The sequence below is a fragment of the Epinephelus lanceolatus genome, chromosome 2 (genome assembly GCF_041903045.1).
Source record: "Epinephelus lanceolatus isolate andai-2023 chromosome 2, ASM4190304v1, whole genome shotgun sequence".
NCBI classification, from domain to species: Eukaryota; Metazoa; Chordata; class Actinopteri; order Perciformes; family Serranidae; genus Epinephelus; species Epinephelus lanceolatus.
This window is the reverse complement of record NC_135735.1, coordinates 37,895,320-37,922,972: the sequence shown is the minus strand read 5'-3', so window position 1 is coordinate 37,922,972 and position 27,653 is coordinate 37,895,320. Positions and strand designations below refer to the sequence as shown.

At 41.2% G+C, this 27,653-nt stretch overlaps 1 protein-coding gene across 3 annotated transcripts; it reads right to left on the bottom strand.

Annotated features, from left to right (window-relative positions):
• Positions 1-34: 34 nt before the first annotated feature.
• brd7 (bromodomain containing 7) lies at positions 35-15,280 on the bottom strand. Of its 3 annotated transcripts, none has more exons than XM_033620467.2 (17): positions 15,178-15,280; positions 14,609-14,802; positions 14,407-14,494; positions 14,261-14,318; positions 13,936-14,080; positions 12,432-12,542; positions 10,712-10,881; positions 9,688-9,802; positions 9,289-9,364; positions 8,570-8,677; positions 8,327-8,462; positions 5,446-5,557; positions 5,275-5,322; positions 4,455-4,542; positions 2,532-2,675; positions 460-600; positions 35-203 (listed from the first exon to the last, which is right to left on the bottom strand). In XM_033620467.2, exons 1-17 carry the CDS (start codon positions 15,224-15,226, stop codon positions 133-135), a joined length of 1,854 nt encoding a protein of 617 aa, XP_033476358.1. In that variant the 5' UTR covers positions 15,227-15,280; the 3' UTR covers positions 35-132. The 3 variants fall into 3 exon arrangements, with proteins under 3 accessions (XP_033476358.1, XP_033476367.1, XP_033476375.1); XM_033620476.2 differs by having other exon boundaries at positions 5,275-5,319; XM_033620484.2 differs by lacking the exon at positions 5,275-5,322.
• Positions 15,281-27,653: the final 12,373 nt, after the last annotated feature.

Genomic DNA, 27,653 nt, shown 5'->3' with positions numbered 1-27,653 from the left:
CAGTCTGTCATTTCATATATCACAAGAGGTGAGGTTTTTTTATTAAAAAAAGTTTATTGAGTGAAATGCATACAAATGTCACACAAAAAGCACCTTTCGTACAAAACTTAACTTATTTAACTGTAACTTTAATTAAACAGCCGTGACTGGAGCTGTGTCCTGGCCACTGGACATGATCTCCATTGGTTCAGCCATCTCCTGCACTGAAAACAATGAAAAGTCAAATATTAGATTCTGAGCTCAAATAATTGTAATAGAGTTAATAGTGTAATATTTCCCTCTGAGACACAGTGGAGTAGATGTTGAAAGTGCCATGGAAAGACTTGACTGCAGGTACCTTAAATTTGTACTTCAGTTCAGTAGTTGAGCAAATGTACTCAGTTACATTCCACCACTGATGTTATTTAACACACAGACAACCACAAATGGTATTTCAGTATGTCCTGTAAGGTAATTTACCTGTGGTGAGGTCAATGAAGGGCCCAGGTGGTTCTGGAGGTAAAGCGATGCCCATGGCCTTCCTGATGCCGTACACACTGCTGACATCACACGGGGCCACTTGACCAGTGAGCTCAGCCAAGTTCCCAGTCACCTTCTCAGCTGCAGACAAAGGAAGAGACAAAGGGAACATTAACAAGACAAGAAATTATATAACAGTGTATTTGCACTGGAGGAAACATGTCCTGATACCATCTCCAGTCTGACATTAGGTCCACTTTAATCAATTTCTGTGGGGGATTGGGGGGGTTGATTTTCCCTGACCAATCACCAGAGACCAACATATCTGCCTGAATCTACCATCGTCTCAAGTTAACACTGATGTATTGTACTGATGTACAGTCATACCGGTTTTGCTTGTGTTTTAAGAGCAGAGCAGAGCCAAGTTAAGACTAAAATCATACTAAGAAACAATTTAACAATAGCAGCATCTTTTTTGCCTGCTTGCCATTGTTATTATGCTTGACAACAGCATTCGTCCACCCACAGTGCTTAGTGGATCAATCAATTGTCAACCAAGAATTTACTGTTTCATGTCATCATTCCAAACAAATCAGTCAAATCAGAGTGGGCAGATTCATAGTTCTGGGCCCACACAAGAGGAGACAGGACCAATCATAAATGATCATAGCTCGTTTTGCCAATTTTGCAAATGATTCAACCTTTAGCGAGAACATTTTTACACTGAAGTTCTTAGTTATGTTAAAGGAGTAGTTTGACATTTTATGGAAATACTCTTATGTGCTTTCTTTCTAAAAGTTACATGAGAAGATGGATGCCACTCTCATATCTGTATGGTTCATGAAGCCACCACTAGAATGTGGTCAGCATAGCTTAGTATAAGGACTAAAAACAGGGAAACAGCCAGCCTGACTCTGTCCAAAGGTAACAAAATCCCCCTGACAGTGCCTCTAAACTCACTAACACGTTCTATCTTGTTAATTTAATTGAAACAAAAAGTATAAATGCTGTGTGACCATTAAAATGTCACCAGTATCATTTAATACACACAGACCACACCAGCTTTGCATCATCACCAAGAAAGTATCTCGCTGTCATATAAGGAACAGGAAAATGTCAAAAAAGCTATGGTGCAGTGGGTTAACCAAGACTTTCACACTGAGATCTGAGCTCATAACAAACTGAATATTCACTGTCAGTGTGGTAAATAACTAAATGATGCTGTTGACAGTTACTATTTATAGACAGTTAGCACTAGCTTGAGTGAGAAGCCGCTGCAGTCACATTACACTCAGATAGTATAGCCACATCACAGTGTTGTCTCCAACTGAATGGCTACTAACAGGTTGATTATTTACAGACAACACTTAATGATACCCAGTGATTCAATCAGATATGTACAGATGTCAGATAAATGCCTGGGGAGTGTGTCTTTGAAAATGTATGGCTGTGTTGCTACATAGGCCTAAACATTTCAAACTGCTTAAATAAAGTCATGGAAATAGGTGAATAATATGGAAAAGTTTGAACATTGATTGTTAATATGTGAAGGAACCCTGATTATATGATTGTGGCTTTACAGGGGCCGAGAGCAGCAACTTCCTGAAATCTCCACTGGTTGCCTGGCAACCTGTTTCCATGTGTTTCTAGGCTTCATGCTAAGCTCCTCTAACTGGGTGCTGCTGTAGCTTCATGTTGACTGCACAGACATAAAGAGTGGTCGTTAGCTTGAGCAACGATAGTCAGCTTAGCCTTCGTAAAATCCAAGGAGAAGACATCACAGCAGTCTTCTCTGCAAACAGTGACAAGTCCTTAACACACTACAACACACACTACACTAAAACTCAGAAAGAAATCTGTCTCTGTGATTGCTTCTTTAAACAATACATCCCTGAGAATAAGGTCAGTGTTGATCTGAATCATATCACTGTTTAACTGTGAAGCTACAACACAAACCACATCTGTGTAAGGTGGCTGGTAAAGAGGTAAATGGAGCAGTGTTTGAGGTCTACAGCTGGTGGAGACGGCTAGGGTGGAAGAACAAAGGGGGCCATGCACTGAGAGGCTCTTACCCAGCTCTAGCTCCTTGGCAGTCGGAGCCAGCAAGCAAATCATGTTAGGTGGCTGCTTGGCGCTCAGACGCTCCTTCTGTGCTTCCTGCAAGTCATGCAGGAGCTTTGTAGTCTCATCCAATTTCTGCTGGAAGTGCAGGGCCTCTGTGACAGACAGGAGAGAGAGAGGCAACACACATGCAGTTAATACTTCCTCCAGGTTCCTCCAGTTACCTTGTGGTAACCCCTCCTGTCATTGGTTACACATATTGAACACAATACATCCATTCTTTCTCCGTCCTGATATGGAGCCCTCAGTCTTACAGATACATGAACATCTGAGAGTGCTGAGGGAGCACAGGGGGAGAGATAAACTTTGATGGGCTGTTAGAAAGATCTGAGAGGATATATAATGGGGTGCTGAATGGCTAAATGGCTCATCTAACTGCTTTAGATGAGGGCTGCTTTTTTTCTTGTTTTGAATAACCTCAATGGCAACAGCATTTAGAGTGTAATTATGAATCTCTTTGTTCACATAGTCCTTTGAGACGCACATAAAGCAGTCAGGCCTGACTCAGTTCACAAATCTGTGTCCCGCTCCCTGGGTTGGGCAGATCAGATCTGTGGTCTGTGATTTCAATTGTATGAGTTCATTTTCAAAATGGCACTTATTGTGGAGTTGAAAATGTTTTGCTGTTAATCTGAATGGTGTCTGATTCTGAACTGAAAAAGCTAAGAGTCATTTGATGTGTGCATACGGAATTTCACACCTGGTTCTCACATGTAGTCCCATCCATCAGGCAGGTTTATACTTACATTTAGGCAAATTCACAATGTCAATCATTGATTATACAAAGCAACCTGAAGCTAGGACACATGTATATATAATCAGTTAAGACTACATATCATCTTGAAGGCCTTTGCACAGAGTCCGTCTAAAAATAAATATGACTGCAACTTGTGTCAAACACATTCGCACACTTAGTCCAAAACTTTGGTCCGTTCTTTAAGTTTTTGGTACAGGTTCAAATTTCTGCGTTTTTCCCATCCGTCAGAACCTTTAGAGATGTTTGACCAAGAATCAGTTAAGAAAATGTGGCGGTGGGACACAGCTGCGACAAGACAGAGGAGCAGGGCGGACATAATCATTTCATGACTCAGATAGCTCACTTTCAACAGGTCAAATGGTAATATTCAGGTGGATGATGACTAAGAGCAGGATGTGGGCCGCACACAGGGGGTGGACAGCCAGATACGTAACTCCAGTGGAAAGAGGCAAAGGAGGAAATATTTTTTTCATTTTGTCATGTATTGCAAATTTTCACAACAAATAGAACAATAAAAAGTGTCAGAATCAGTGCGCAAGGTCTCTGTATTCAACTTTTTTTTTGGATGACGGATTAAAAAAAAAAATGCATCCATACAAAAAGGACTGCAAAGGCCTTTAGATTCTGGATATTGTAAGTGTTGTCTTCTCCTGGTTTTAAAGGGTACGTTGCAGCAAAGTGATGTGATTTTCTGGACTTACCAGACTGTTGTAGCTGTTCTATTATTTGCATTTACCCACTTTGACAAAATGTTTTCACAATCAGCAGTAATGTGGGTATAATGACAAAGTGTGAATAATCTACAATACTGTTGCACTATCAATATTGGAGTACTGGTACAAAATTATTGTGATATTTGATTTTGTTTTTTTCATATCACCCAGCCCTGTTGGACAAAACTATACATTTTAAATTGTCACTTGTCTTCCAGGAAAGTTTTCTTGATTTTGTTTTTGTTTTTTTAGCTTTTTTCCTGACATATAAACTTAATCAATAAAATGATTAATGAAACTGAAAAAGACTTCCAAGATGTGCAGATATTCCGATATTTCTTTTTTCAATTGACAGATTCATCTATATTATATGTCACACAGATGGAGTCAGTCAGAAGTTTTACCTCCAGAGAGCTCCTCAGCCATCTGCAGGCCTGCAACAGAGCGCAGGAAGTCGAGCCTGTTGCAGTTGGATGCTTCGGGTTCAGCTACCTATGAGAGACGAGGGGGGGAAGACAACATGTTTAGTCGGGTTAGACAAATGCATTCCACGCTAGACAGCTGACGTTTCAAGGGAACATCCAGGGCTTTTGAAGCCTCTTTAGTCACGCTGCTTCGTCGCTCCAATAAAATCAAACCTAATGAAAAGCTTTAACACCCGGGCAGGGGATGAGAGTGAGCTGGAGAGCAGCCAAGAACAGCAAACAGCCGGGACAGAGGGTTGCTGTCTGCCTGATGGAGGGGCATGTACTTTGGTTTCCTCTGCTTCTCTGAGGAGCGATTCAGTCGCGCAGCCAGCGGGCACTGAAAGAAAACACGGGCCTCTCCAAATTCTCCAATGGCGGGCCTTGAGCGAGTAGCACCGCTGTGTTTTCAAGGGAAATGTTCTTTCCATGCGTGGATGGATCACAGCTAAAGGCAGGCCCCTGCTATGTTGACACAGCTGGTTGACGTAGCAACCATCTGCAGAGGCCATCTATAATGACAAAATGAAATCGAGTATCCATGCACGCCGCACAACGGCGCAGCAGGAGCTCGTCTTCTGAACATCGCATCCAACACTGATGAGGGTGAATGCCTCTGGTTTCACATTACACAGCACACACTGATATTTCTCATTATGAACCTGATGTGTATTTCCATTTGTACAGTACAGAGGGACACACAATGTACAGAAACTGCTTATGACTGAGCACAGCTTTTTATCTGAGCATCAACTCTCACCTCCATGCCATCCTTTTTCTCTTGTGTGTTTGTTGCCTCCCCTACCTGCTGGACAGCCAAAAAACAGAGCTCAATCAGTCAAAAGATGCTCTTAGATTTCTACCCTGTGCTTTTTAACTCAATTAAAGAAAGTCAACTTGGATGAGTTAGCATGTCACAGGGGGTGCTTACCAGCTCAGTCTCCTTCAGGGTTTTTGAATGCTCTCCGTTCGTCATGGCATCCAGAATATTGTCTGCCAGTTTGTACACGTACTCGTCTGATTTGGCCAGGAAGTCTGACAAGCTGCCAAACACACACACGGAGAAAAAAAAAATTACTGCTATTGTTTTCTACGCAGGAGTGAGGTAAAAATCAGAATCACTTTCATGGCCAAAAATAATGAGGAGTCGATATTGACACAGCTGACACTTGCTGAAGCAACAACCAAACCTCCTGCACAATGTGAGACAGACACAGTGAAATATATACACTAATTAAACATTTTCATGCATTTAAAAACAACGTTAGTTTGCTTTTCCATGAAGAGAAATACAGGATTGAGGAGAGAATACAACTACAGTGAGCAAACAGTAACAATAACCACTGAACTAACACATAAGTGGTTTCTGCCACAGTGATTCGACACATACAATGAATAGCAAACTGAAGCTGAAAACACAAAGCAGCGTGTCTTAAGAGACACGTCAGATAATAGCCTCAGACAAAAACAATCCCTCCGAGTATTTATTCTATTTAAAAAATGTGGTAAAGAAGAAATCATTTAGAAAGATAAGTATGTGTTAGTATAAATCATAAACAGAACACTCCAAGGAGGTCAAGTTTGTTACTGAATCCCAGTGTTCATAAAATAAAATCATTAAACAAATTTCTCAGTTTGTTTAAAAGACAAAACATCCAGTCACCTTTATAGGAACTGTATTTGACTTTAAGTGCAGATCTATGTGTCTGAGCCAGGATTGCCTACACACAGCTCTCGACATGGAGTTGGCTGAGCTAGGAGCTAACGGTGCTAACAACAGCAACAGTGCTGACAGATTTAACATCGTTAACCTCGGGAGGAAACCAGAGGGTGGGCATAATGCTTTTGTGAAGACGATTGTTTGAGGCCACCCTGAAGTTAGCATAGCCCTGGTTCCCTCAACAAAAAGCCAATGAAATTGTTCCATTGGAAAAGTTTATGATATTTAGACATTTTGTTCTGTAATATAATCTTCAAAAATGAACACCTCTTTATGGTTTTTGAGGCAGATATGAAATCATCAGAAGTTTAAAGCAAACTAAGCTATAAACAAACTACACCGAAGTCACATGACTTCAACGTCACCACCACAATGAGGCTGTAAAGGGGACGTACAGCATGATGACGTTAAATGTCCCTGACAACCTCTGTAGTTTCATTTAGCCACTTGTTAGCAAATGCCTTTTATAAGACACGTAAAAGTAAAATTCATGAGTGGGGTATTTACTGACATATTTTATGTCGTAGACCTTATTTCAGGCATCTAACCAAAAACCCATACAAAAACCCTACTGACCTCGAAAGACAGGGACTGCAAGTGCAAACACGCTAACTCATTTCTGTGTTTTAGGACTCATTCCTGCACCACTCTATAAGTTAACCAGTGGGATACACAAGCGGGGACTCACATGCACTAACATGCACACACAGAAGGACCATCTACCAAAATGGAAAAAAAAAAAAAAAAAAAAACAGAGAAGCTCGGATTACAGCACATACAGGGGGAGCGTGACTTCATTCTCTGCTCAGGACACCACCACTCCACTATATCTTTACATAGCAAATACACTGATCAGCCAAAACATTAACACCATTGACAGGAGAGGTGAATAACATTGATCATCCACTGATCCACATGAATGCAAGGACCCAAGGTTACAAACCTTGACACACACCACCCACTCAAACATCAATGCAGACCAAGTACACCCCTTCATGGCAACAGCGTTCCCAGATGGCAGTGGCCCCCGCAACAGGACAACATGCCATGCCATGCTGCAAAAACTGTTCAGGAATGGCCTGATGAACGTGACAAAGAGCTCAAGGCACTGACCAGGCCTCATAATTCCCCACACCCCAATCCCGCCAAGCATCTGTGTGATGTGCTGGTACCTTAGAACCAAGTCCGATCCACGGTGGGGCTTTCTTGGATCAGTTTTGGCTCTGACGTTTTAAGGCATGGACACAGGAACGTGGGGGTGTCCTATGGTGTCTGGCACCAGGGTGTTGGCAGCAGATCCTTTGAGTCCCATGGGTTGCGAGGTGACATACCAGCAGATCCTAAATATGCTCGATCAGATTGGGATCTTGAAAATGTTGAGGACAGGTCAACACCTTGAGCGCTTTGTCACGTTCCTCAGACCATTCCTGAGCAGTTTTTGTGGTGTGGCATGGGGCATTGCACTGCTGTGGGCTGGGGTGGGGGCACTGGCATCGGGGAGTGCTGTTGTAACACTTGGTGGTATTTGGGGTATTTGCGTTGGTGGGGTGTGTCAAGAAGTGACATCCACATGAATGCCAGGACCCAAGGTTTCCCAGCAGAACATTGCATTGTAACAAGATGTTTAATGATATTCACCTTCACCTGTCAGTGGTTTTAGTGTTTAGGCTGATAGGTGTAGTTGTTTGCTGCTGTATCAATGTTCTGAATGTCGTACACACGACAGCACCCTTAATGTTTAGCCTGGACATAGGGACTTAAGAGATTACAAGCACAACTCAAACACAGAATGTGCAAAGCCGTAAATGTAAAAAGTAAAATTCTTTGTGGAGATATACACCAAAGAGTATCATGCGTGTCCTGTAGCACAGTGGCCCCGACTGCCATGAGATAATTATACAGTGTAGAAAGAAGATGAAGCCACAGTGTAAGAATTGAAGGGTTGGAGTCAGGAGGAGGCCAAGTCTACAGCTGACCTCCTTCAGAGTGAAAAAGAGAAACATCTGGAAAGCAATCAGCCAGGAATGCTTCCAGTGACATTCTGTATAAATGCCGAAGAGCTCGAGCGTGTTTGTGGTCATACTGTACATACCTGTCTGAGCCCTGAGGACTGGACTCCTCGCCATAGAGAGAGTAGATAAGGTCAGAGTCCTCCTTGCTGACGTTGGCGTAGCTGGAGTCGTAGGTGGGTGCGTAGGAGGTGAACGGCCCGTAGTTGACATAGGACACTATGACATAGGACACTTACAGCTTATTATCTGTCAATAAGCTCAACTAGCAGAGAGGAGAGGTCAGACATCAGGTCTCTGATATTAGTGATGTGCAGAGACATTACCTGGAGTAATCCTGTTCCTCTTGTCCTCCCTGAAGCCCTGCAGGGTGTTCACGCCACTCTGCAGCCGATTGGACATCATGCCCAGTTTCACAGGACAGTAACCAACATCTGTAACAGGAAACACTTACATAAGTCCTCTTCCCACCTCATTTTCTTTATTAATTTCCAGTTTTTCTCGATTGCTAAAACGGCTTAATAAAACTTGGATCCACTGATCTTCATCATCACCTTCTCAGCACAGCTAAAGTGGGTTTTTTTGCAAATGTTTTAACACGTTTTTTTATTGGTTTCACACCTTTTTTCAAAACAGTTAACACAGATCTCATAGAAATCCCTAAAACTCCACTGGATTAAAATCCATTCACAGCTGATGGAAATTACTCACGTAATTATGAATCTCTAATGCACCTGTGTGTAACAAAAAAATAAAAGATGCTTCCTCGGTTGCTATTTGCAAGCGTGGATGAAAGAGGCCTAAGGCACGTGAAAAGGAATAGTGTCATAAAATGAATGGGGAAAAAAATCTTAGAAATGGTCTCTCTGTTTTTTTAACAGAATTTTAACAGAGCATCTCAAAAAAGTTTATTAACTCCAAAAGAGAAAAACAGCAAATATTCATATTTCTCAAACTGGAGCCAGTGAATTCTTTATTTTTTTTACATTTTTTGCTCGAGAAAAAAAAGTTGTTTGAACACCATGATGGTGCCAGATGGACCTACCTCCTGCTGATGGATCTGCTGGGTTGAGGATTGCCAGAGTGGTGGAGCCGTCAGATTTCCGCCTTGCAAACTCCAACTACATGACAAACAAATGACAGGGCTCAATTGCAGCAAACACCCTAAAAATCTCTTTGTCAGTATGAGAAATGGCTGTGTTGTGATTAAACACTCGGGATGGACCTAGACAACATTAGACAGATTTCTAAACCATCACTTATCGACCAAAATCAACACCCATGAGTCTCACATTAAGGGAGAATAACTATCATGACACCAAGTTACTGGTTAAAATAACAGAAAAGCATACTATCTCAACTGGGGGCTTTAAAATTATATACTTTTCTGTTCATGTAGTTATTTTGAAAGAAAGAAATCCTGAGTTTAACCCAGCTTTCTCACATCACACTGCAGCACTCTGTTGGACAGCTTTCCTCCAGACTCCTCGATGACCTTGCGGATTTCCTCAAGCTCTTTCTCTACCTTTGCCGCTTCATCCTTGGTGTCCTTGTCTTGTCTGGAAATGAAACACAAATTGATATACAGCAGATGAGACACATTGGTCATGAATGAAAAGGTTTTTATTCTGTGGCAAGAAAAGAAAAAAGCATGCACACTGCAGCAGAATCCTGCGGGGAGAAAACCTGCGAGAGTGCTTCTGTTCATTAAACACCTACAGTCTGCTTTCAGATAATCTACCTGTAAGCGTTTTGCTGACGTCAACAAACGCCATCAATATTTCATACACAGCATCTCCTGTTATAATACAGGAGGTAGCTGAATGAAAAACAGCACAGTAAAGGTTTCTCGGCTGTTCCTCTGACGGTGAGTCATAACTGACATGTGACTTTACTCGTCCGGTTCTGTTACATCACAGCAATAACGGCAATTGAAAAGATGCACAGCCTTGAGAGCAAACAAGACCCAGCATGCTGTGAGGCATTCCTCACATTCTCAGCCTCCAGCTTGACAGTGGAAAACTGATTCACTCAAGTGTGAGAGGAAAACAAGTTCACAGAAACCAACACGATGTGGGGAACTGGTTCCATCAGCATGCTGCATTTTGACTTCTGGCTGATTAGTTATCTAAACCCTAACCGTGCTGACGTGTGACTGACAGCATGTATTTCAGTTTTTAAAATCTAACTGTGGCAGGAGAGCTGGAAACTGTAGCTGGACAGATGGAATTAAAAAATAAAGTCATCTTTTGTTCAAGATCAGAGACAGATTTTGATCATTTTTTCAACGGACACAAGCACACAACTTAAACTGACATTAGAACAATGTGAAGCTTCAAAGGATTTGAGTAATGAATCCAAAGTCTTTAACATTCTCGCAGTGAAATCTGGGCACTCCGAGCTTAAAAGCTTCTGAATATGACTGTGACTTAAGGAAATGTGTATGTTAAGTCAGCAGGTTAAAGGACCTGGGTGTGCTGGGTGTCTGGGATCTCTCGCTGGTGTCTGTGGTCGAGGGTCCCTCTCCTTTCTGGTCCAGGCTGACGTTCCCTTGTTCCTCAGTCTTTCCCGGCAGTTTGGCAGAAGGGTCGAGACCAGACATGAACTCTATGCTCTGCTTCAGGCTCTCCAGTCTTTCCTGTTGGATAGACAGTTCAATAAAAACTTAACTTTTTTCCACTTAGGATCAGGAAGGAGAAAGAGAATAATTGTGAGAAAGAAAACCCGTTTGATAAAGCTGTTGGTTGTACCACTACAGTTTGAGGCTATCTGCTGCCCCCATCTGTTGCATTACAGCAAAGGCAAAGTCTTTTAACTTGGTTCCAGTGCTCCATATGAAGTTTGAGGCAAACACAACACTGCTGCTCTTCATTAAACTAGTATAAAAAGCTAAATAATGACATTTTACAGTGCATAAAGCTTTGTGTCAGAGATTGGGAAGATTTACAAATGTGCAGTAAATATCATCTGGGTTTAAAGGAGTCCTGAATATTTTTTTCTATTGAAGGGTGTTGATAACTTTAAAACTTTATTGTCACGTGTTTGCAGGGTGTCTGCAGAGGGTGTTTAAGAGCAATTCAAGATCATTTCTAATTAAATTTAAAATTGAATTTTGGAAAAACGGTCCTCTTTTTCAAGCATTTCAGGTTACTATAAAGGTAAGTATGTGGTCCCGTGCAGAGTTAGGTTCCATGTAGGAATATGATATTAGAGTACATTAGATTAAGGTAAGGCTTCATTTTGCCAACAGCTTAAGCAGAGTATAAAGTAAATAGACAATAATAGATTCAGCGCCAGTTTTTAAGAGTTTAGAAATGTGGACTTTTACACAGAGGAGTCTGACTCATTTTGACAAAAAGAAATTAAAAGATGCATAAATAAAATTACATAAAGCACATGCAGCAATTAAAACCTAACAAATTCAAATTTAAGACTATTTAATAACCTTTAAGGCCTAATATTTATATTTGGGGCAGCAGTAGTTCAGTCCATAGGGACTTGGGTTGGGAACCGGAGGGTGACTGATTCAAGTTCGCGTCCCGTGCGTCAGTGTGAACTGATAGCTGGAGAAGTGGCAGGTCGCCTCCTGGGCACCGACCCTCCAACTGCTCGGGGCCCCTGTCCATGGGCAGCTCCCTCACTCTGACATCTCTCCATTTAATGCATGTATAGGTTTTGTTTGTGCATGTGTGCATATTTCATAGAGTGGAAATTGTTGAATTTCCCCTTGGGGTTTAATTAAGTATATCTTCTCCTTCTTTTTGTATAAAATTGAATTTAAGACACAAAAATGTATAAGGATCTGCAGACACCCTGTGTTTAGTTTTCACAGATAACAAAAGGTTGTGTGTTGCCTGTATAACTATTCATTACTGTATACTGACACATAGTTTCAAAATAAACCTGGCTATGTTTGCTATACCAACAGACATATATGTAATTTAAGCTTTAAATTATAAAGATACAGCAATAACAATAAATGCCCCAATGAACTCTTTTCCTACTAAAAGGCTATTATTAAATTATGCCGGCTGTCTACAATTCCTTATGGGGTACTGGTGTGAATGACCAATAGGGGACAAATGAAAAATGCCCTGGTCCATGTTTTCATTCCAATTAACTGGACAGTACTGTGCCGTTGGTATGATTCCTTAAATAAGTCTTCTTCAGAAATCTTTAGTTTCTTACCTGGCTCAAGATCTTCATTCCAGAGTGTAACAGTTTCCGGGCTGCTTTATGGTAAATTGTCTCAGGTTTGTTGTAAATCATGGCATTTTCACACATGATCCTGAAATCCGCCTGCATCAACACACAACACATCAACACATCAAACACTTGACACAAAACAGCTGTTGTTAATCAAAATGCATCTAAAAGTGTATAATCCCGGTCTACATGACAAACCCTAATGCCTTGGCCCATGCTAATGACTATGGGGCAAATTTGAGTGTTTCTGATTAACTGTACTTTGTTTTTACGCTCTGTGCAAGTGTTCTAATTTTGACATCAACCCAAAATGATCAACAACTCCCAGGGTGCAACTGTCATGTTTTTTTGACCCAGATCCCGAGCCAGTCCTTTGATATTACAATTACAATACTTCTATTTATCTAAATGTTAATTACATATGTAACTAGCTCTTTGAAATAACAGATGTAGCCTTCTAAATTTGACACACTTTATTTCTAACGAGCTACTCAATCCAAATACTGCAGGTCCTGATTCGAAACTATAAAACTGAGGAACTTAAATTACTAATGTGATTAGGGATGCATGACAATATCAGCATGTCATCTGTATCGGCTGATACTGGCTTTAAAATGAACTATCAGAATCGGCCAACATGCTTTTTATTATTTTGCACAATGTTGACCATTATATACACTGAAAAGAATTGTATTTCATGTCTTCATCTGCTGGGTGCGACATTATGATAAGTGTATGCATGCATAATATCATGTTAATTTCACTACAGAAGAGACTTGATCACTAAAATAAGCTGGGGAAAAAAGTGGATAAATCGGTTATCAGTCAAATTAGTTGCTACATATCGGCATATCGTCAAAAATACAATATTGTGCATCCCTAAATGTGATATAAATGGAAGTTTGACTGGGATGGAAAGCCTTGGTAGGCCAATGGTTACAGCCATGCCATGTAACGGCAACATCCGCAATTAGGTTCCTGCCCTGGGACCGTTTGTTGCATGTCATACCTGTCCCCCCCATTTCTAGTGTGCATCTAGTGGTTGCCAACTGGTGGGTTACTCCTAAAGTGGGTTGCAGGTCCATTCTGAATGGACTGCAAGTGACTCACAAATGTATCACGTTTTTAAAAAACACACTTTATTTTGAAGTACAGTGAATTTCCGGCACAAAGTGTTTATTTTTAAGTGCTGTTTCCTTCTGCAGAGTAAGTGAATAACAGACAGAGACAGCAAACTAGCTCAACGACACGGACAAGTATGACGCTGAATATATTCAACTCTGTGGACCTTGAATTAATGAAGGATAAATCTGGACCCTGTTGCTGGATCGGTTGGGAACCATTAAAATACACAATTATCTGTTCCAATAAAGGCAAAATATGCCCCAAAAAACGTCTAATTAGGAGAAGACGACTCTTGAAACTGACATGAAGTGATCACACAGCTTGGCATGTGATAATACACATGTGTAGTACAGTTAGATACCTTGAGTTCATCCAGTGACTGATAGCACTCTTTCTTCACTTTGTCCTTCATTGAACTGAAGTCCATCGGCCGTCTGATAATGGCAGAGTAGCCAGGAGCAATGAGGTCTGTGACAGGAAACGAGAAGAATGCACTGGGATCTTTCCTGCAGAGAAAACACACACATACAGTATTTACTCACAGCACCAGGCATACAGTAACTATACAATAGGGGTACGGGGGGCTGATGGTTAGTGCAGTCACAAGAACTATGAGGAGACAACAGCTCATAAATAAACACGCAGATACACAATTATATTGTATCAATAAACAATCAATGCTGCACCTTTGGAGCTGCCTGATGAGCTGGTTCAGAGCTTCCTGTAGAGGAGTTTGTTCCTTTTCTACAGGTAAGGATAACAAAGCATCAAGGAAAATTTGAATTAAACAAGTGTTGACACAAACTGCAAACAAGAGGAAATCAGAGACTACCTTCCAGTTTGTCCAGCTCTGATCGGACAGGAGTTCTGCTCTGTTCATCATCTCCATCTGCATCCTGACCTTTCTTCTTCTTTGTCATCTACCATTACATAAACAAAACAATAAATGTAACGTGAGCAAACCATGTAGACTATTCCTTTTGAGACACCCTTTGCTCTGCCATCGAGAAGAATAGGATCTGTGGTGATATTACCTTCTTCTTTCCTCTGTCATCCTCTGGTGACCCAAAGCTCCTCTCTTTATCCTTCTTCTTTTTCTTCTTCTTCTCCTTAGGTTTGTCATATTCCGCCGGCTGCTCGTCGTAGAAAGTGTCCAGACTCGAGCTTCCTGTCGTCACTTCGTTTCCAGAAACTTTCAACACCAGCTTCAGTGGTCTCTCTCCGTACTCTGCAGATATCAAGTCAACAAGAAGCATTATCGAGATAACAGTATTACCAATGACAGCTGAGCCTTGCTAGTAACAAAAGCCGCTAACAGCTAGCTCAGCTAGCAAGACTACAGCTACAGCTAACTTTGCACTGTACTCCTTAATTACCTGCCTGGTATTCATAGCGAATTATGGCATATTCATAGAGACATGCGGGACATAACAGGTAGCGTAAATCAGCTCGGTAGCTAGCCTAGCACCACGCTAGCTAATCAGCTAAGTTAGCGCTAACACCGATAAAAAGCACGAAACCGATTATTCCAGCATATTTATTTAAAAACAAATGAGTAAATGTATAAGTGGATAAGTGCTTGAGCTATCTGTAGATTTAATACCTTCATATCCGTGCTTTTCGGACTTGTGTTTCTTGTGCTTCTTGCCCATTGTTTGTATTTTGATCGGGCACCGGCGGGTCGCTCTCTGTGATCTCTGTGAAAGCGGAAGCACTACAGGTCAGACCGGGGAGAACCATCGATACTGGCCTGCAGCGACACCTGCCGGTGAGGTGGTGATAACGCGAGGTGATAGGACCACCCTTATCGTCGGCAGGGGGCGAAGTAAGCTCAGTAACCATGGACCAAGCCATGCAACACTTCTCCTGTTCCAAGGGCGAAATCCGGGTCTGAAGGCTCCCCTAGAAAAAAAGTAATTTAAAACAAATTTCCTGCATTTCTACACCAACTGCACCAGTCTGGATTAGTTAAACTGAGTAGGTAGAGAACAGCATGGTGATTGGGTGGACCCTGTATGAGAAAATAAGAGAATAATCATATAAATCAGGGGCTGACTTTACCATAAGGCACCCAGTTAAAAGGGCCCAAACAGTTATAGATCTATTATGATGTTTAGATATGAAAAATACTGAATTATGTTAATATTCTAACTCACTGTACCCTGAAATAACTTACCAAATCCCCATAAAGCTCTTATTTAAAATAACAACTATACTTGTTGAACTTGTACATTAGAGGAAAACATTGCACCATTATATTGAGCTGACAGATAAATGTTACTGGTTATGCTGAAGATTCAGATTTCTATTGAAAAAATATAGCAATTAAAATACAATGCATTATTATCTATTTGACTGTCAAGCATTATATAAGAATTAAAAGCTTCACCTCGAACAGACCTTTACTGAATTCTAATACATTGTGCTGTGCCTCTCCTCCCTCTCCTCTGCAGGACTTTGATGGTGTGTGTTTTGACAAACAACATTATGATTATCTGGTCAGTTCACACCAGCACAGTTCAGTACTATCACCTTACAGTTTTATCTCATCTATCTTCTTTTGTTTCTTTTGTGGTAGGTAAAACCACTGTGCTCAGTAGTACGAATGCAGCCTCCTCTACCTGACAGAGTATAATTTAAACGCATAAGCTTGAACCTGTATGACAATTTCTTGGGGAGGGGAGGGTGGATTTCTCTCAGGTGACCCCCATTCCCCTGTGGAGACTACGCACAATTCTTGTACCCTTGTGATTCCAGGTTTTATCTGTCAGTCTGTATTATGGACCATTTATACAGACGATCTGACACCGAATTATAAATATTTCTAAAGACATGCTCTCTGCAAGCACAAAGAGCTTTGCAGAGCCATAGCAGTTAGTGAGGCCATCTTACAGCTGGAGCAGGCAAGTTCAATCATTGCTTAGACAATGTGCTCTTACAATGAGCTCCTAATAACTCCACTGGGCCAGATGTGTTGCTAATTCAGCACTCAGTAAATACAGTCTCTTTAAATGCTTGATGAACATAACCCCACCAATATATGCATCTTAACATAAACACACTCCAAATGGGCAAGTTCCTGAGCAGTTAAAGGGGTTCTACAGCTGTTTAGCACTTTGACAAAGTTGGGATGCCTGCAAGTGACACTTAAAGAGCAAGCAACCCAGTATCATCCCTCATCAGACGTGCTTGGTAAGTGCCCATATGTTTTACACTCTGTCCAATGTGACTACTTTCACAGGTTGAATGTATTTCTTATGGTGGGAAAACGGAACTTCAACACTGATTTGTGTTGTAACAATATCGAACATCCTTTTAAGTCCTACATTTACTATTTTTCAACTGAAATAATAATGTAGTCATTATCCCTTGCTCTAGTCAAAGTTAATGTCAGAATGGCCCAATTTAACTGATGATTTAGCAGCCTAATGTAGGAGGAAGACAATGATTAGCAATTTTGTATTATACATGAAAGTACAATACATGAATTTTTACACACAATATTAACACTGGTGTATTATCAGCAGTCTGTGTTTTCTTATTGTATAGTGGTATTGACATTTTTAACATGTTTCTAACCATGTTTAAAGTCTGGACGCCCTGTGAAAAGAGACTACCCACTGTTAAGTCTGATGGGCAGCTGGGGGTCAGGAGGAAGAGCAGGTGGTTCACCAATCAGAGCATCAGTGGTTTGATCCACAGTTCCTCCAGTCCGCATGTCGAAGAATCATTGAGCAATCCCAAATTGCTCCTGATGGCTGTTCCATTGGTGTGTGAGCTTGTCAATAACAACTGAGTAGCAGGTGGCACTTAGTACGGTAGCCTCGGTCACCAGTGCATGAATGTGTGTGTGAATGGGTGAATGTGAGCTGTAGTGTAAAAAGTGTTTTGAGTGGTCTGAAGACTAGAACGGCATCATAGGCAGGTCCGTGATGTCAACATGTTTTTGAAACGTATTGTATAGTTGTAGGGTTTTTTTTTAATTATAAGGAATAAAAATGGTCTCTGAAAAAATCAGAAATATTCCTTTTCGTCTCAACTGGCTGGAGGGGCATGTGTGTCTGTGTTTGATTGACAGTAAGTAGAAGGCTGCCACAGTGCCAGTGTTAACCATAGGTGTTGAATTAATGCAAAGCTGGGGGCGCCACCATGAAACCAAAAAGTAGGCCTTTAAATTTCTCCCTTTTGGTTTCTTTTTTTTTTTTTTTTTGCAACGTAGAACACAGGACAAATGCTTTACAGAGCAGATGTGTGTGTTGTAGCAGCCAAAAAAAGAATGCTATTTAATTTCAGTTAGTCTTGAATTAAATATGGGAATAATTCTTGTTTAAATAAACCACGCTAAGCTCCTGAAGGAGACAGATGACACTTGGTTATGGTTGGGTTCCATAGGACACTGTACAGTTTAGCTTCTCTGCCTTGCAGAGCTGTTATGCTCTGTTAAATCGGCACATATTGTACCGGCTGATGAATGACAGATGTTTTATTCATGGAGGAAAGATAGTGTGCATTCTTTGAAGCACATTCCAGGTTTTATGAAGAGGGTAAAGGATGGGGGCAGAAGGTTTGAAAGGAATGAAGACTGACTGAATCCACCATTTCAGCCATTCCTGCCTTCAGATGAAGAGGTGATTCTGACACTCTGTTGATGTTTGAGTCTCCTATCTAAGCAAACCCATCCCCAACAAATTACCTCCTGATCTGTGTCAAGAAATACCAGCCCCGTAGTACACCCTTACATACCAGTATGATTACCAGCTCATACTTATGTGGAGAAAGCTTCAATTACAAGGCCAACAAATTTGTTTCTGTGGAATTCAAGGGTCAGAGAAATAGTGCCAGAGGCATTTCCCTTCCTGTGACCCTCTGAGGGAGGGTGGCAGAGGTGTTTTATTTCCTCTTTGCTTTTGTACACCTCTTTAGTGGACTAAGTTTTATGTTGTATTATAGATGTTCTAAACATCCCCAAGTTTGTCATATCACCTCTAAAGTTGACAGGACAAACTTGTCAGTGAAGGGTTGCTTATTTACATGTCCAGCAAATATGCAGCAACACAGGAAGTATGTTTATGACCATTATTCACTCTCCTTTTAGCTCAGTTTTTGGCCCCCACCAACTCCCGAGGTGAATTTCTCTTTAGCTTCTAAATGTTCAACCAGCTAGTTGCTAACTTTGTCTGCTGTTTGGTGCTGGGCAGGTAGCGCACAATGGGTTTAACTGCAAAGGATGCTGATGAGAACCGTGAGACTGAACTAAAGCAAAAGTTGTGGGCCAGAAAACCTGTGACATTTGCTTTTGCTCAAAAGGTAGAAAACCTACAACTACCAGAATGCACAGCGCTACACTGGACCAATAATTCTTCTCCCTGGTGGGTGAGGTAATGCAAGTTGCCTGTCCAAAAACAATATGGCTGCAGGTAACAAACTATCTCGTTTTACAGTTAAACAGTCAGCTAAAATATGTTTCTGAAAACATTTTAGCTGAGATATAGGCAATGCAGTAACAGAGTCTTGGTTCATATTTGATCAGCACTGCATGGTTTACCCGTTTGATCTCAGTTGTTTTTAGCTTCTGATTTCACAATACAGAAAACCACAGATATATATACGTAGATGCCGCATTCAACGGTGCTCCTCATTGGAGCGATACGTCAACGCAGCCACCATCTTGCCCAGGTGGAGCCGCGCTGCCTAATGCATGTATGTCTATTGAGGCAGGAGATTATTTATGATTAAAATCATCATTACTCGCTGAATTCTCAACCGATTTTCATGTGGTTTGGTTTGTTACAATTGTCAGACATGTAGTTATGATACAGGATACTTGGTTAAATAAAAAATGCAGCTTTTCATACCAAAATATTTGATCTTATGTAGATAAAGTAACAGTAATAGTTCTACAACACATTTAAACTAAACTTTCCCCATGTAATAAATATTCTTTTTTCTTACTAGATGTACAATGCCCACCATGATGTCATTTAATTATTAATTTTGACTATAAATGTTTATTCACATTTCACACAATGTGCAAAAAATAGTGTATCAGCAGGGTTGTGCCGAGCTGCAGTGTAGTTACACATTCTGATTAACAAATGTTGGTTTTGTACAAGTGAAAATAAATGACTTAGAGCTGCATGTTTACACAAAATTTTGCTTTAATCTCATATGTATAACACCACAGTGCTCATGGGGGCTTGGACACAGAGCTGTTTACATTATTAGGTCATATTTACAAAAAATACAGTGTAGAGTAGCTAGTATTATTTTTAGGAGTCTGCCCAGTCCTGTCGAAGTCCTCAGGTCTTAAGTGACAGCTACAGATGACTGAGGAGTCACTCGGGACAAAGTCCTTTCTCCTCACTGCTGCTACCCATGCCCGTCTCCTATCTGTGTTTTTTGGGAAACTACACACAAAATAAGTGTGTCAGAAAAACGCAGTTCCACATAATTTGTAGTTACAATTCAGGCCACAAGTTAACTACTAACGTTATACTGCGTTATGTCACGTTGGTGCCATGAAATAGATAGTTGACAATTTGGAATAACACACACACCGACACAGCTGTTTGACAAAGCATCATAATTTTAAAAGTAATATTATATAAATGTTAACCTTTTTTCTTTAAGTTGTGTGACATAGCGTTAGCTTAATTTGGCATTAGCACCAGATCAGGACAGTTACTTTACTTGATTAGCTTAAAAGAAGGATCACTTTTTGAGATATATATCTCATTAAATATATTCGTAACAGTAAAATATTGTAAAACAACTTTTTACCTGTGGAATGTTATTCCCTTCTGCTTGGTTTTAACACTTCTTTTGTTCGTACACCCAAATGCAGAGCAAAAATGTGGCATTTTTGCCTAGTCTGACATGGGTCTGAACCGGTCAGAGCACCTAGGCAAGATGGCGGCGGTATTGACGCACCCCACAAGCCAGGGTGCGGCATCTAGGTATATATATCTATGACAGAAAACAGTATGGTGCCCACTTCCTGTTCGCAAACTCTTGTATTACAGCCAAACAGTGCACTAAAATATGTTTGTGAAGACATTTTAGGCGACAAATAGACAATACAGTAACAGAGTCTTGGTTTATATGTCATCAGCACTACCTAGTTTTACTGTTAGACTGGAATTTGGCATCTGGGGGATTTTCACTGGCAAATGAGCAGTGATGTAGGCACTGGCATGATGGGGGGAAGTATACCACAGTTCATTTAGATGTATTTCCCAACTTCTAAAGGTACAAAGCTGGTTGAAAATTGGCAAAGTATCCCTTTAGATTAAGTGACTTGAGTTTCTATGGAGGAGCATCCAATAAGGTCAAGTTTACCCTTCCTCTCGCATTATAAGCATTTAGCAAATCCTCTCTAGAGGGCAATTTAGGACAAGTATAATGTGAACGAGGTTACACTCATAGAGGCCTTCATTACAAGCAAGCAGTGGCAGTGATTGCAGTGGTCAAATGCATTGTGCCCCAGTGCTCTGTGTCTCAGGCCTGAGGAGAGGAAGGGCCGGGTATATGCCCGCCCTGGGCCGGCCAGCTGTGGCCCCAGAGAGGCCGTGGGATCCATCTGCTTCATTCCAGCTGTGGAGCTGCACACACATTGGAAGGCCACGGATTAAAAGGAGATCAGTTACACCAAACAAGGCTAACAAATGGCAGATGTTGTGAATTTCATTATCCTCTGTCACAACAGAGAGGCTAAAGGGACCCAGAGACTGCTTCCACATGAAAGCGGCATCCCAGCAGAACCATGGGAAACCGCTTCTCACTCTGCGGACTGGATGGAACTGGGATGTGTGGTCTCTCCGTATACACAACAAAAATACAAACAGGTTTACAAAGACGGGCTTTGAACGGTTTATCTGTCTTGCACATGGTTCGACTGAACTGGCATTGGAGAAAACATGTGCTGTTTGGATGCCACTGAGCCAGAGCACTACGGTCATTTTACATTTTTTAGGGTGCTGGAACAACTTCATGCCAAGTCTATCACTTTTGCAGAGCTACACTGTCTCCAATCTTCTTTCTTCACTTGGACTTGATAAAGTTTTTTAAAAATAAACCTGCACTCATTTCATAAGCAAAAAAAAAAAAATGTCTTCTGCTTCCACATGAAGATCTGTAACATCTTTGTCTGGGATCTGTAGCTTTGACATTTGCACTGTTTCTCTTAAAAACGTGGATTTTAAAGTTCAGTGTAAGTCACTTTGGGTAATTACATCAAACTCAAAGCCTGTGACAAATGTAAATTAATAACTTCTCTCCTTATGGATAGATATAAGAATATGGCATGAAGTTTGGTCATAGAAGTATATTCTTTTCAGTAGAAGTTGTCAGAGCGCTGTTCAGATATGACAGATGAAATGTTTGGGGTCATTACAACTGTCAACGCAGAACGGTTTTGAAGATGTAACCAGCCATCACAAGTAAGTCAGACAGAAACATCAAAGAGGAGAAGCCAATCATTCTGCCTCAGTGTTTTTCTCCCGCCTGCCAGTCTGTCATGGCAACATCTTTGAGCATCAATCACTCATCCCAGTCAAAGCGTTATGTGTATGGTGACTCTATTTTTATCTGCAACCAAAACATTTTATCTGCGCGTGGCTTTGATTATCAATTTTTACAGCTCGCCACTGTCTCCCTGATGTTCCAGTCCTGTGGTCCTCTGACTTCCCACCCAGGCCTTGTGGATGAAGGTCTGGGCTGATCAACAGGACGCCCTACTGAAGTCACTGAACATGTCTTAGCATCTGCCATCTCCACTTGTTAGCCACAGTCTTCTATGATCCAATTACTGTAATGTATATTTCACTGGGCTTGCTTAATATTTTTGTAGTTTAACGTCACCCTCTGCTTTAAGGTACTTAATGTATTATTCTGTTTTTGAAAACTCCATTACAATGGAGGATTTTTTTTAAGGAGGCTGGTCTGATGTGTGACTCTACAGGGGATGCTTGTGGGGAGTTGTCTGTGTGTATTTTCATGGAGCATGCACATCAAAATGCTCATATGCATCATAAATTTGCAAGCGTGTGTTTGTGTGTGAGTGTGAGTGTGAGTGTGAGGATGTGTGACAGGACAAGCAGCGGGTGGGGGCAACCGCTGATTAATGTCGATCTGAGCCTCTGAAGACAGTGGTCCTGTGGTGGGAAAAATACACAAGGGAGACGTGTTAAAAGCCTGCGAGCTTGGTGACGATCCTCCGTCAGATCCTTAGCCGTTTGAAAAGTTCATATAAACTGAAAGACAGCCACTGGGAAATGGGCTTTGCAAACTCAATGAGAGTTTATCATCTCAACGCAGAGAGAGGCACCGTTTGAGGTAAAACCCGTCAGAGGTTTATCAGGGACCCCTCCTTCCCCAAAAAGGGTAAACCTGGGTCCTTTACAAAGAACGCTATCTCAGCTGTCATCCCTCTTAGCCCGTAGCCCGCTAAAAACAATGCAACATCGCAACTCCTGTTTGAGACCTATGGATGCTGAAATAGGATGATGAGCTGAGAACTTCTATTAAAGGAACAGTTGACTGTAATGAAAAAATACAGTTGTTTTTCTCTTACCTGTAGTGCTATTTATCGGTCTAGATTGTTTTGTTGTAAGCTGCTTGCTTGTTGGAGATATCAGCTGTAGAGATGTCTGCTTTCCCTTCAGTTAAATGGTATTAGTTTGCACTCAGCAAGTGGTGCTTAAAGATCCAATAAAGGGAGTAAACCAGGATTTATACTTCTGTGTTAAATCAACGCTGTACCTACACTGTAGGCTCTGTGTCGATGTAGAGCATATACCGTACCCTACGCCATAGCCTGACGTGCACCTCCCCAGAACTGTAACTACACGTCACAGCGACGCAGACCGGCTTTCTATTTTTCTAAGCTGAAATCATTTCCCTCAGTGGAAACAAAACTTTTATTTACTTTTATTTCACAGAAAACAAACAATAAATCGTGAAGACAATAATGCCTCCACAAAAAAGCATTTTAAGTCTTGTGTGTCATTTATCCAGGCTTCATATGAGTAGAGGAAATCTCTGCTTTTTGCTAGGCTAATTTATACAATGTAAAATGCCATAGGCTTGTGCTAATAGTGTTAGCATATTATAATTGTTTGGAAAACATGTTTAGTATTAGACAGTTGTTTTGTAGCTGAACGTTGTGAGTTGTAATGGAACTGAACTTTGTAAAGTCACCTTTGTTAAATGTTGCTGTTGTCTCTGGCTTCATATGAGTAGAGCAAAGGTCCGCTAGCCGCTAGGCTAATTTATACAATGTAAAATGCTTAGGCTTTTGCTAATAATGTTAGCATGTTGTATTTGTGGGGAAAATGTGTCCAGATAAAGACAAGTGCTTTGTCTGTGAATGTTGCAAGTTATTGTGAGGCCAATTTGTGTACTTGTGTTTGAAACTGTCGCTATTTACCCATGTTCAAAGAGTGTTTTGGGTGTGTTATCAATCAACTAAACTTTACAGCACATACAGAAACCCCATTGCCAACTAGTGTTCTGGAGGTGTAACTGCAGAGTGACACAGACACACCACCGTACATGTACATATGCTAACAACAGCATAAGACACATGCGTAGCCTACGGTGTAGGCTCTGCATAGAGCTGATCCGCTCAAAAAAGAAAGGAGGCAAGTTGCGGTGGTGGATGGGTATAAAACACAGGACTTTATCCCTTGAGACCAGTGTTCAGAACTGTGTGAATCCAAGTCAACTTTGAGTCATTTTATGGTATGTCATCACCATGTTTCTTTTCCTAAATGTAACCCTTGTAACTTTACATTATGTGAACTTAATTCATGGGGCAATAATTTGTAAAATATCATAAGAACCATTGTATGAGGATGTAATGAACTATTTTCTGTCTACTGAATTACAGTTGCAAACTGCATCACTATGCAGATGGAAATATGCATCTACTCGTGGATGAGAGGCTCGTGCTGTGTACAAGATGTACACACTAATGGCGTCCTCCTGGGCTGAACTGTAATGTTAGCTAGCTCACTGTTGGTGGTCACTTAATTTGGAATCAACAGTAGCTGCTTTTGTCTACGACTGCTTGAAATCAAGGACAGAGGAGCCTATCCCAGCTGACATTGGGTGAAAGGGGGGGCACACCTTGGACAGGTTGTCAGATTATTACAGGGCTAACACATGGAAACAGACAACCATTCATGATCCCATTTACGCCTACGGGCAGTTTAAAGCCACTAATTAACCTGAATCAGTCAAAACACCCTAAATGTCAATATGACTTTGACCATTCCATTTATTTTTATTGTCTCACTTGCATGAACAACACTAGAAGATATCGAAATAATACGCACACACCACCAACTGGACAGTGTCGTGAATTACTTAAAGTTATGGTGGGTCACCCTCGGTGCTCTAATCTGTCGAAGCGATGGACGGCCTTCAGATTTTTATGTCATTGTTAAAAAATTCAGTCATTGACGGAAAATATTTGGTGAACTAACCTCTGCTGTGATCATTATAAACTGCAAATGTTTAGTGCTGGAACAGTAACAGTGAAGGGCAATGCTTAGTGTATTGTATAATTCCTTGGTAAATGCCTTCCAAACCCGACCTCAACACTGATTCAGTGTAAAGAAATCTTTTTGAGAATTTATCAACGGTTGGAAGAAAATTCAGCTTAGGTTTTCTCTGTGAAAACTTTCTTGTAAAGTAAACCTTGAGCTGTTGGTGGCTGGTTGTTCTGCAGTCTTGTTCACCCTGCAACAGACAAACTTACAGTCTCCTAGGCTCATGAACAATCAAATCCTTCCCACTGGTTAGGCATAAAAAGACCCACATGACAGTGATTTCCAGGGCCTTGGAAAAGTGGGAGGAAACCAGAGATGACTGTGAGGGGATGACGATAATTGTCTCGTTTCGAGACTGATGCCCACAGGTAAGAGTAATTACGGAGGACCATTATTCTCTCCTGTCTGTGGGTGTGTGTGTTTGTATGCTGCGGAGGCCAGTCTTTCAGGCGGGTCCCAGCAGCAGATTACAAAGGTGTGGCTTTCATGCGACATCCAAATGTGACACATAAAAGACAAAAGTGTGGATCAACAGAGGGTGTCTCAGCCCCATTCCACTACTTTGCCATCTATCTGACAGATGGCATGGGCCTGTCTGAGGCCCTGGCAATGAGGAGTGCAGCGGCTTCAAAGGCCCTCTGTAATCTGCAGAAACATCACAGGCTGGGAGAAAGTGACTGTCTCCCAGACACCCGCCCTACTAAGAGGGCGAGCGAGGCGCTAATGAAAGGCAGATAAAGGGATTGCAGGCACAGACAGTGCCTCGTCAAAAAAAAGGAGAAAAAAGAAAGAGAAAACATCAGGTATGCTCGTTTTTTTCCTTGCCTTTCTTTTTCTTTTAAAGAATCTACAGATAAATGGTCTCGTCAGTCCTTTTGTGTTCCCTGAAAAACAGCAACACACAGATAAAGAGTTATTTTCAAAGCTCTCCTCCCCCATTGAGTGTGACTCAATCCAGACTAAATGGTCAGCGCTGAGTATGGGGTAAAGTTAGTGATGATGGAGGAAGGACAAAGATTGTGTTTTTTTGTTGGAAATGCCACCAGTTCCTTGTGTTTTTGGTGGCTTTGATATGCCAGTCAGGCCTGGCGCTCGCTGACAGCCACAACATTAATCAGAGGAACTTGGTTCTTTGTCACACTTTGCTGCATTCATTTATGGCCCAGGAAGGAGCCACATCCCTTCATTTGGACTAATCAATTCTTGCTTTTTGGTAACATTGCAGTGCACTGCTGGTTCACATCTCCTTCTAGGTAACACTGACGCCTGACAGTACCAATATCAAAAGCACAATTTGTCCTTTTACGTTCTGGTAAATGGTGGGGTGACGTCAAGCTGTACAGCACCCAACTATACAGAGCATTTAGCTCAAACACATTGTAGTTTAATTATGAAAAAGGCAAACAGTTGTAATCCTCTGGGTTAAAAGCCTTATTTTGCTTTGCAACATTGCCGGGCCTAGCAAATTTGGTGCCCTAGGCAAGCCCTGCCCCCAATTATTAGGATTATTACTATTATTATTAGTATTATTATTGTTATTGTTGTTGTTGTTGATGTTGGTATTATTATTATTTTATATATTAATTGTATTTATTACTATCTAGCAGTATAATGCGCTCCACATACACTCCATGTCCCTGGTGTTTGATTTTTGTTAATTTCAATTTTTATTTTATTTTATTTTATTTTATTTCATTTGTTGTGAGGATGGGGGCTGCCTATATCGCCTGATGTGGATGGGGAATGGGGAATCTGGACAGCTAGCAGGTCCCTTGAGAAGTTCACTTGGAGCAGTACACTGTATGGATGGGTTCAGTGGAGCGAGCATGAATCAGTCATAGTCTGCAGACCCTCGCACAGCTCCAGAGCTGGGGGATTTGTTAGCTACTCTCGAGGTAACCAGGCCAGTCTCCATTTTAACACATTTACCTGTCATTTCTGGCAAGCCACTGGACTGTGTAGGCCCGTCAAAGCTGGTAATGGCTCTTATTTTCAGGGAATACACAGCCTTATGTTGTCCATTTTTCTCATTGTGCAAACCCATATCACAGAGATAAAGGAAAGGGAAAGTAAGTTTTAACAACCAGGCTACTACATCACAGAGATGCAATACCTAAAGTCAAAGAACTTAGGACCTAATTTCACTCGAAGCAGTCAAATACTATAAGCGCTGTCCTCAATACAGTATTAGTCTAATGATATAAAGTAGTCCATACCCATTGAGTGCATTGAGTTACCCACGTACAGTTTCCATGGTGTATGTTTAGGATACAGGTCATAGGAAATTGCAGATTAAATAGTCAACTGAACCCATTAAGAAGACCAATGTATTCAGACAGAGTTTTTGTGAAATTGATAGTACGATTGCTTTACTGAAAGTACAGTAGTACCATTGCCAATAGTGGGATAGTTAGTGGGCTAAAACTGTACATTAGTAGTTGAGGTAGCACGTTGAAAGGCAGATAGTTAAAGTGTTTATATGTTGTATTGACTTAAAAGTGGGGCGCACTGGTAGTTCACATGGGAA

Bases quoted from the DNA above. Each gene is read 5' to 3' on its own strand.
- brd7 (XM_033620467.2), bottom strand. From the start codon at position 15,226: ATGGGCAAGAAGCACAAGAAACACAAGTCCGAAAAGCACGGATATGAA. The intron at 14,803-15,177 runs GTATTAAATCTA...TGATATCTGCAG, and splicing joins CGAAAAGCACGGATATGAAG to AGTACGGAGAGAGACCACTG. The intron at 8,678-9,288 runs GTAGGTCCATCT...TTCCTGTTACAG, and splicing joins AGCAGATCCATCAGCAGGAG to ATGTTGGTTACTGTCCTGTG.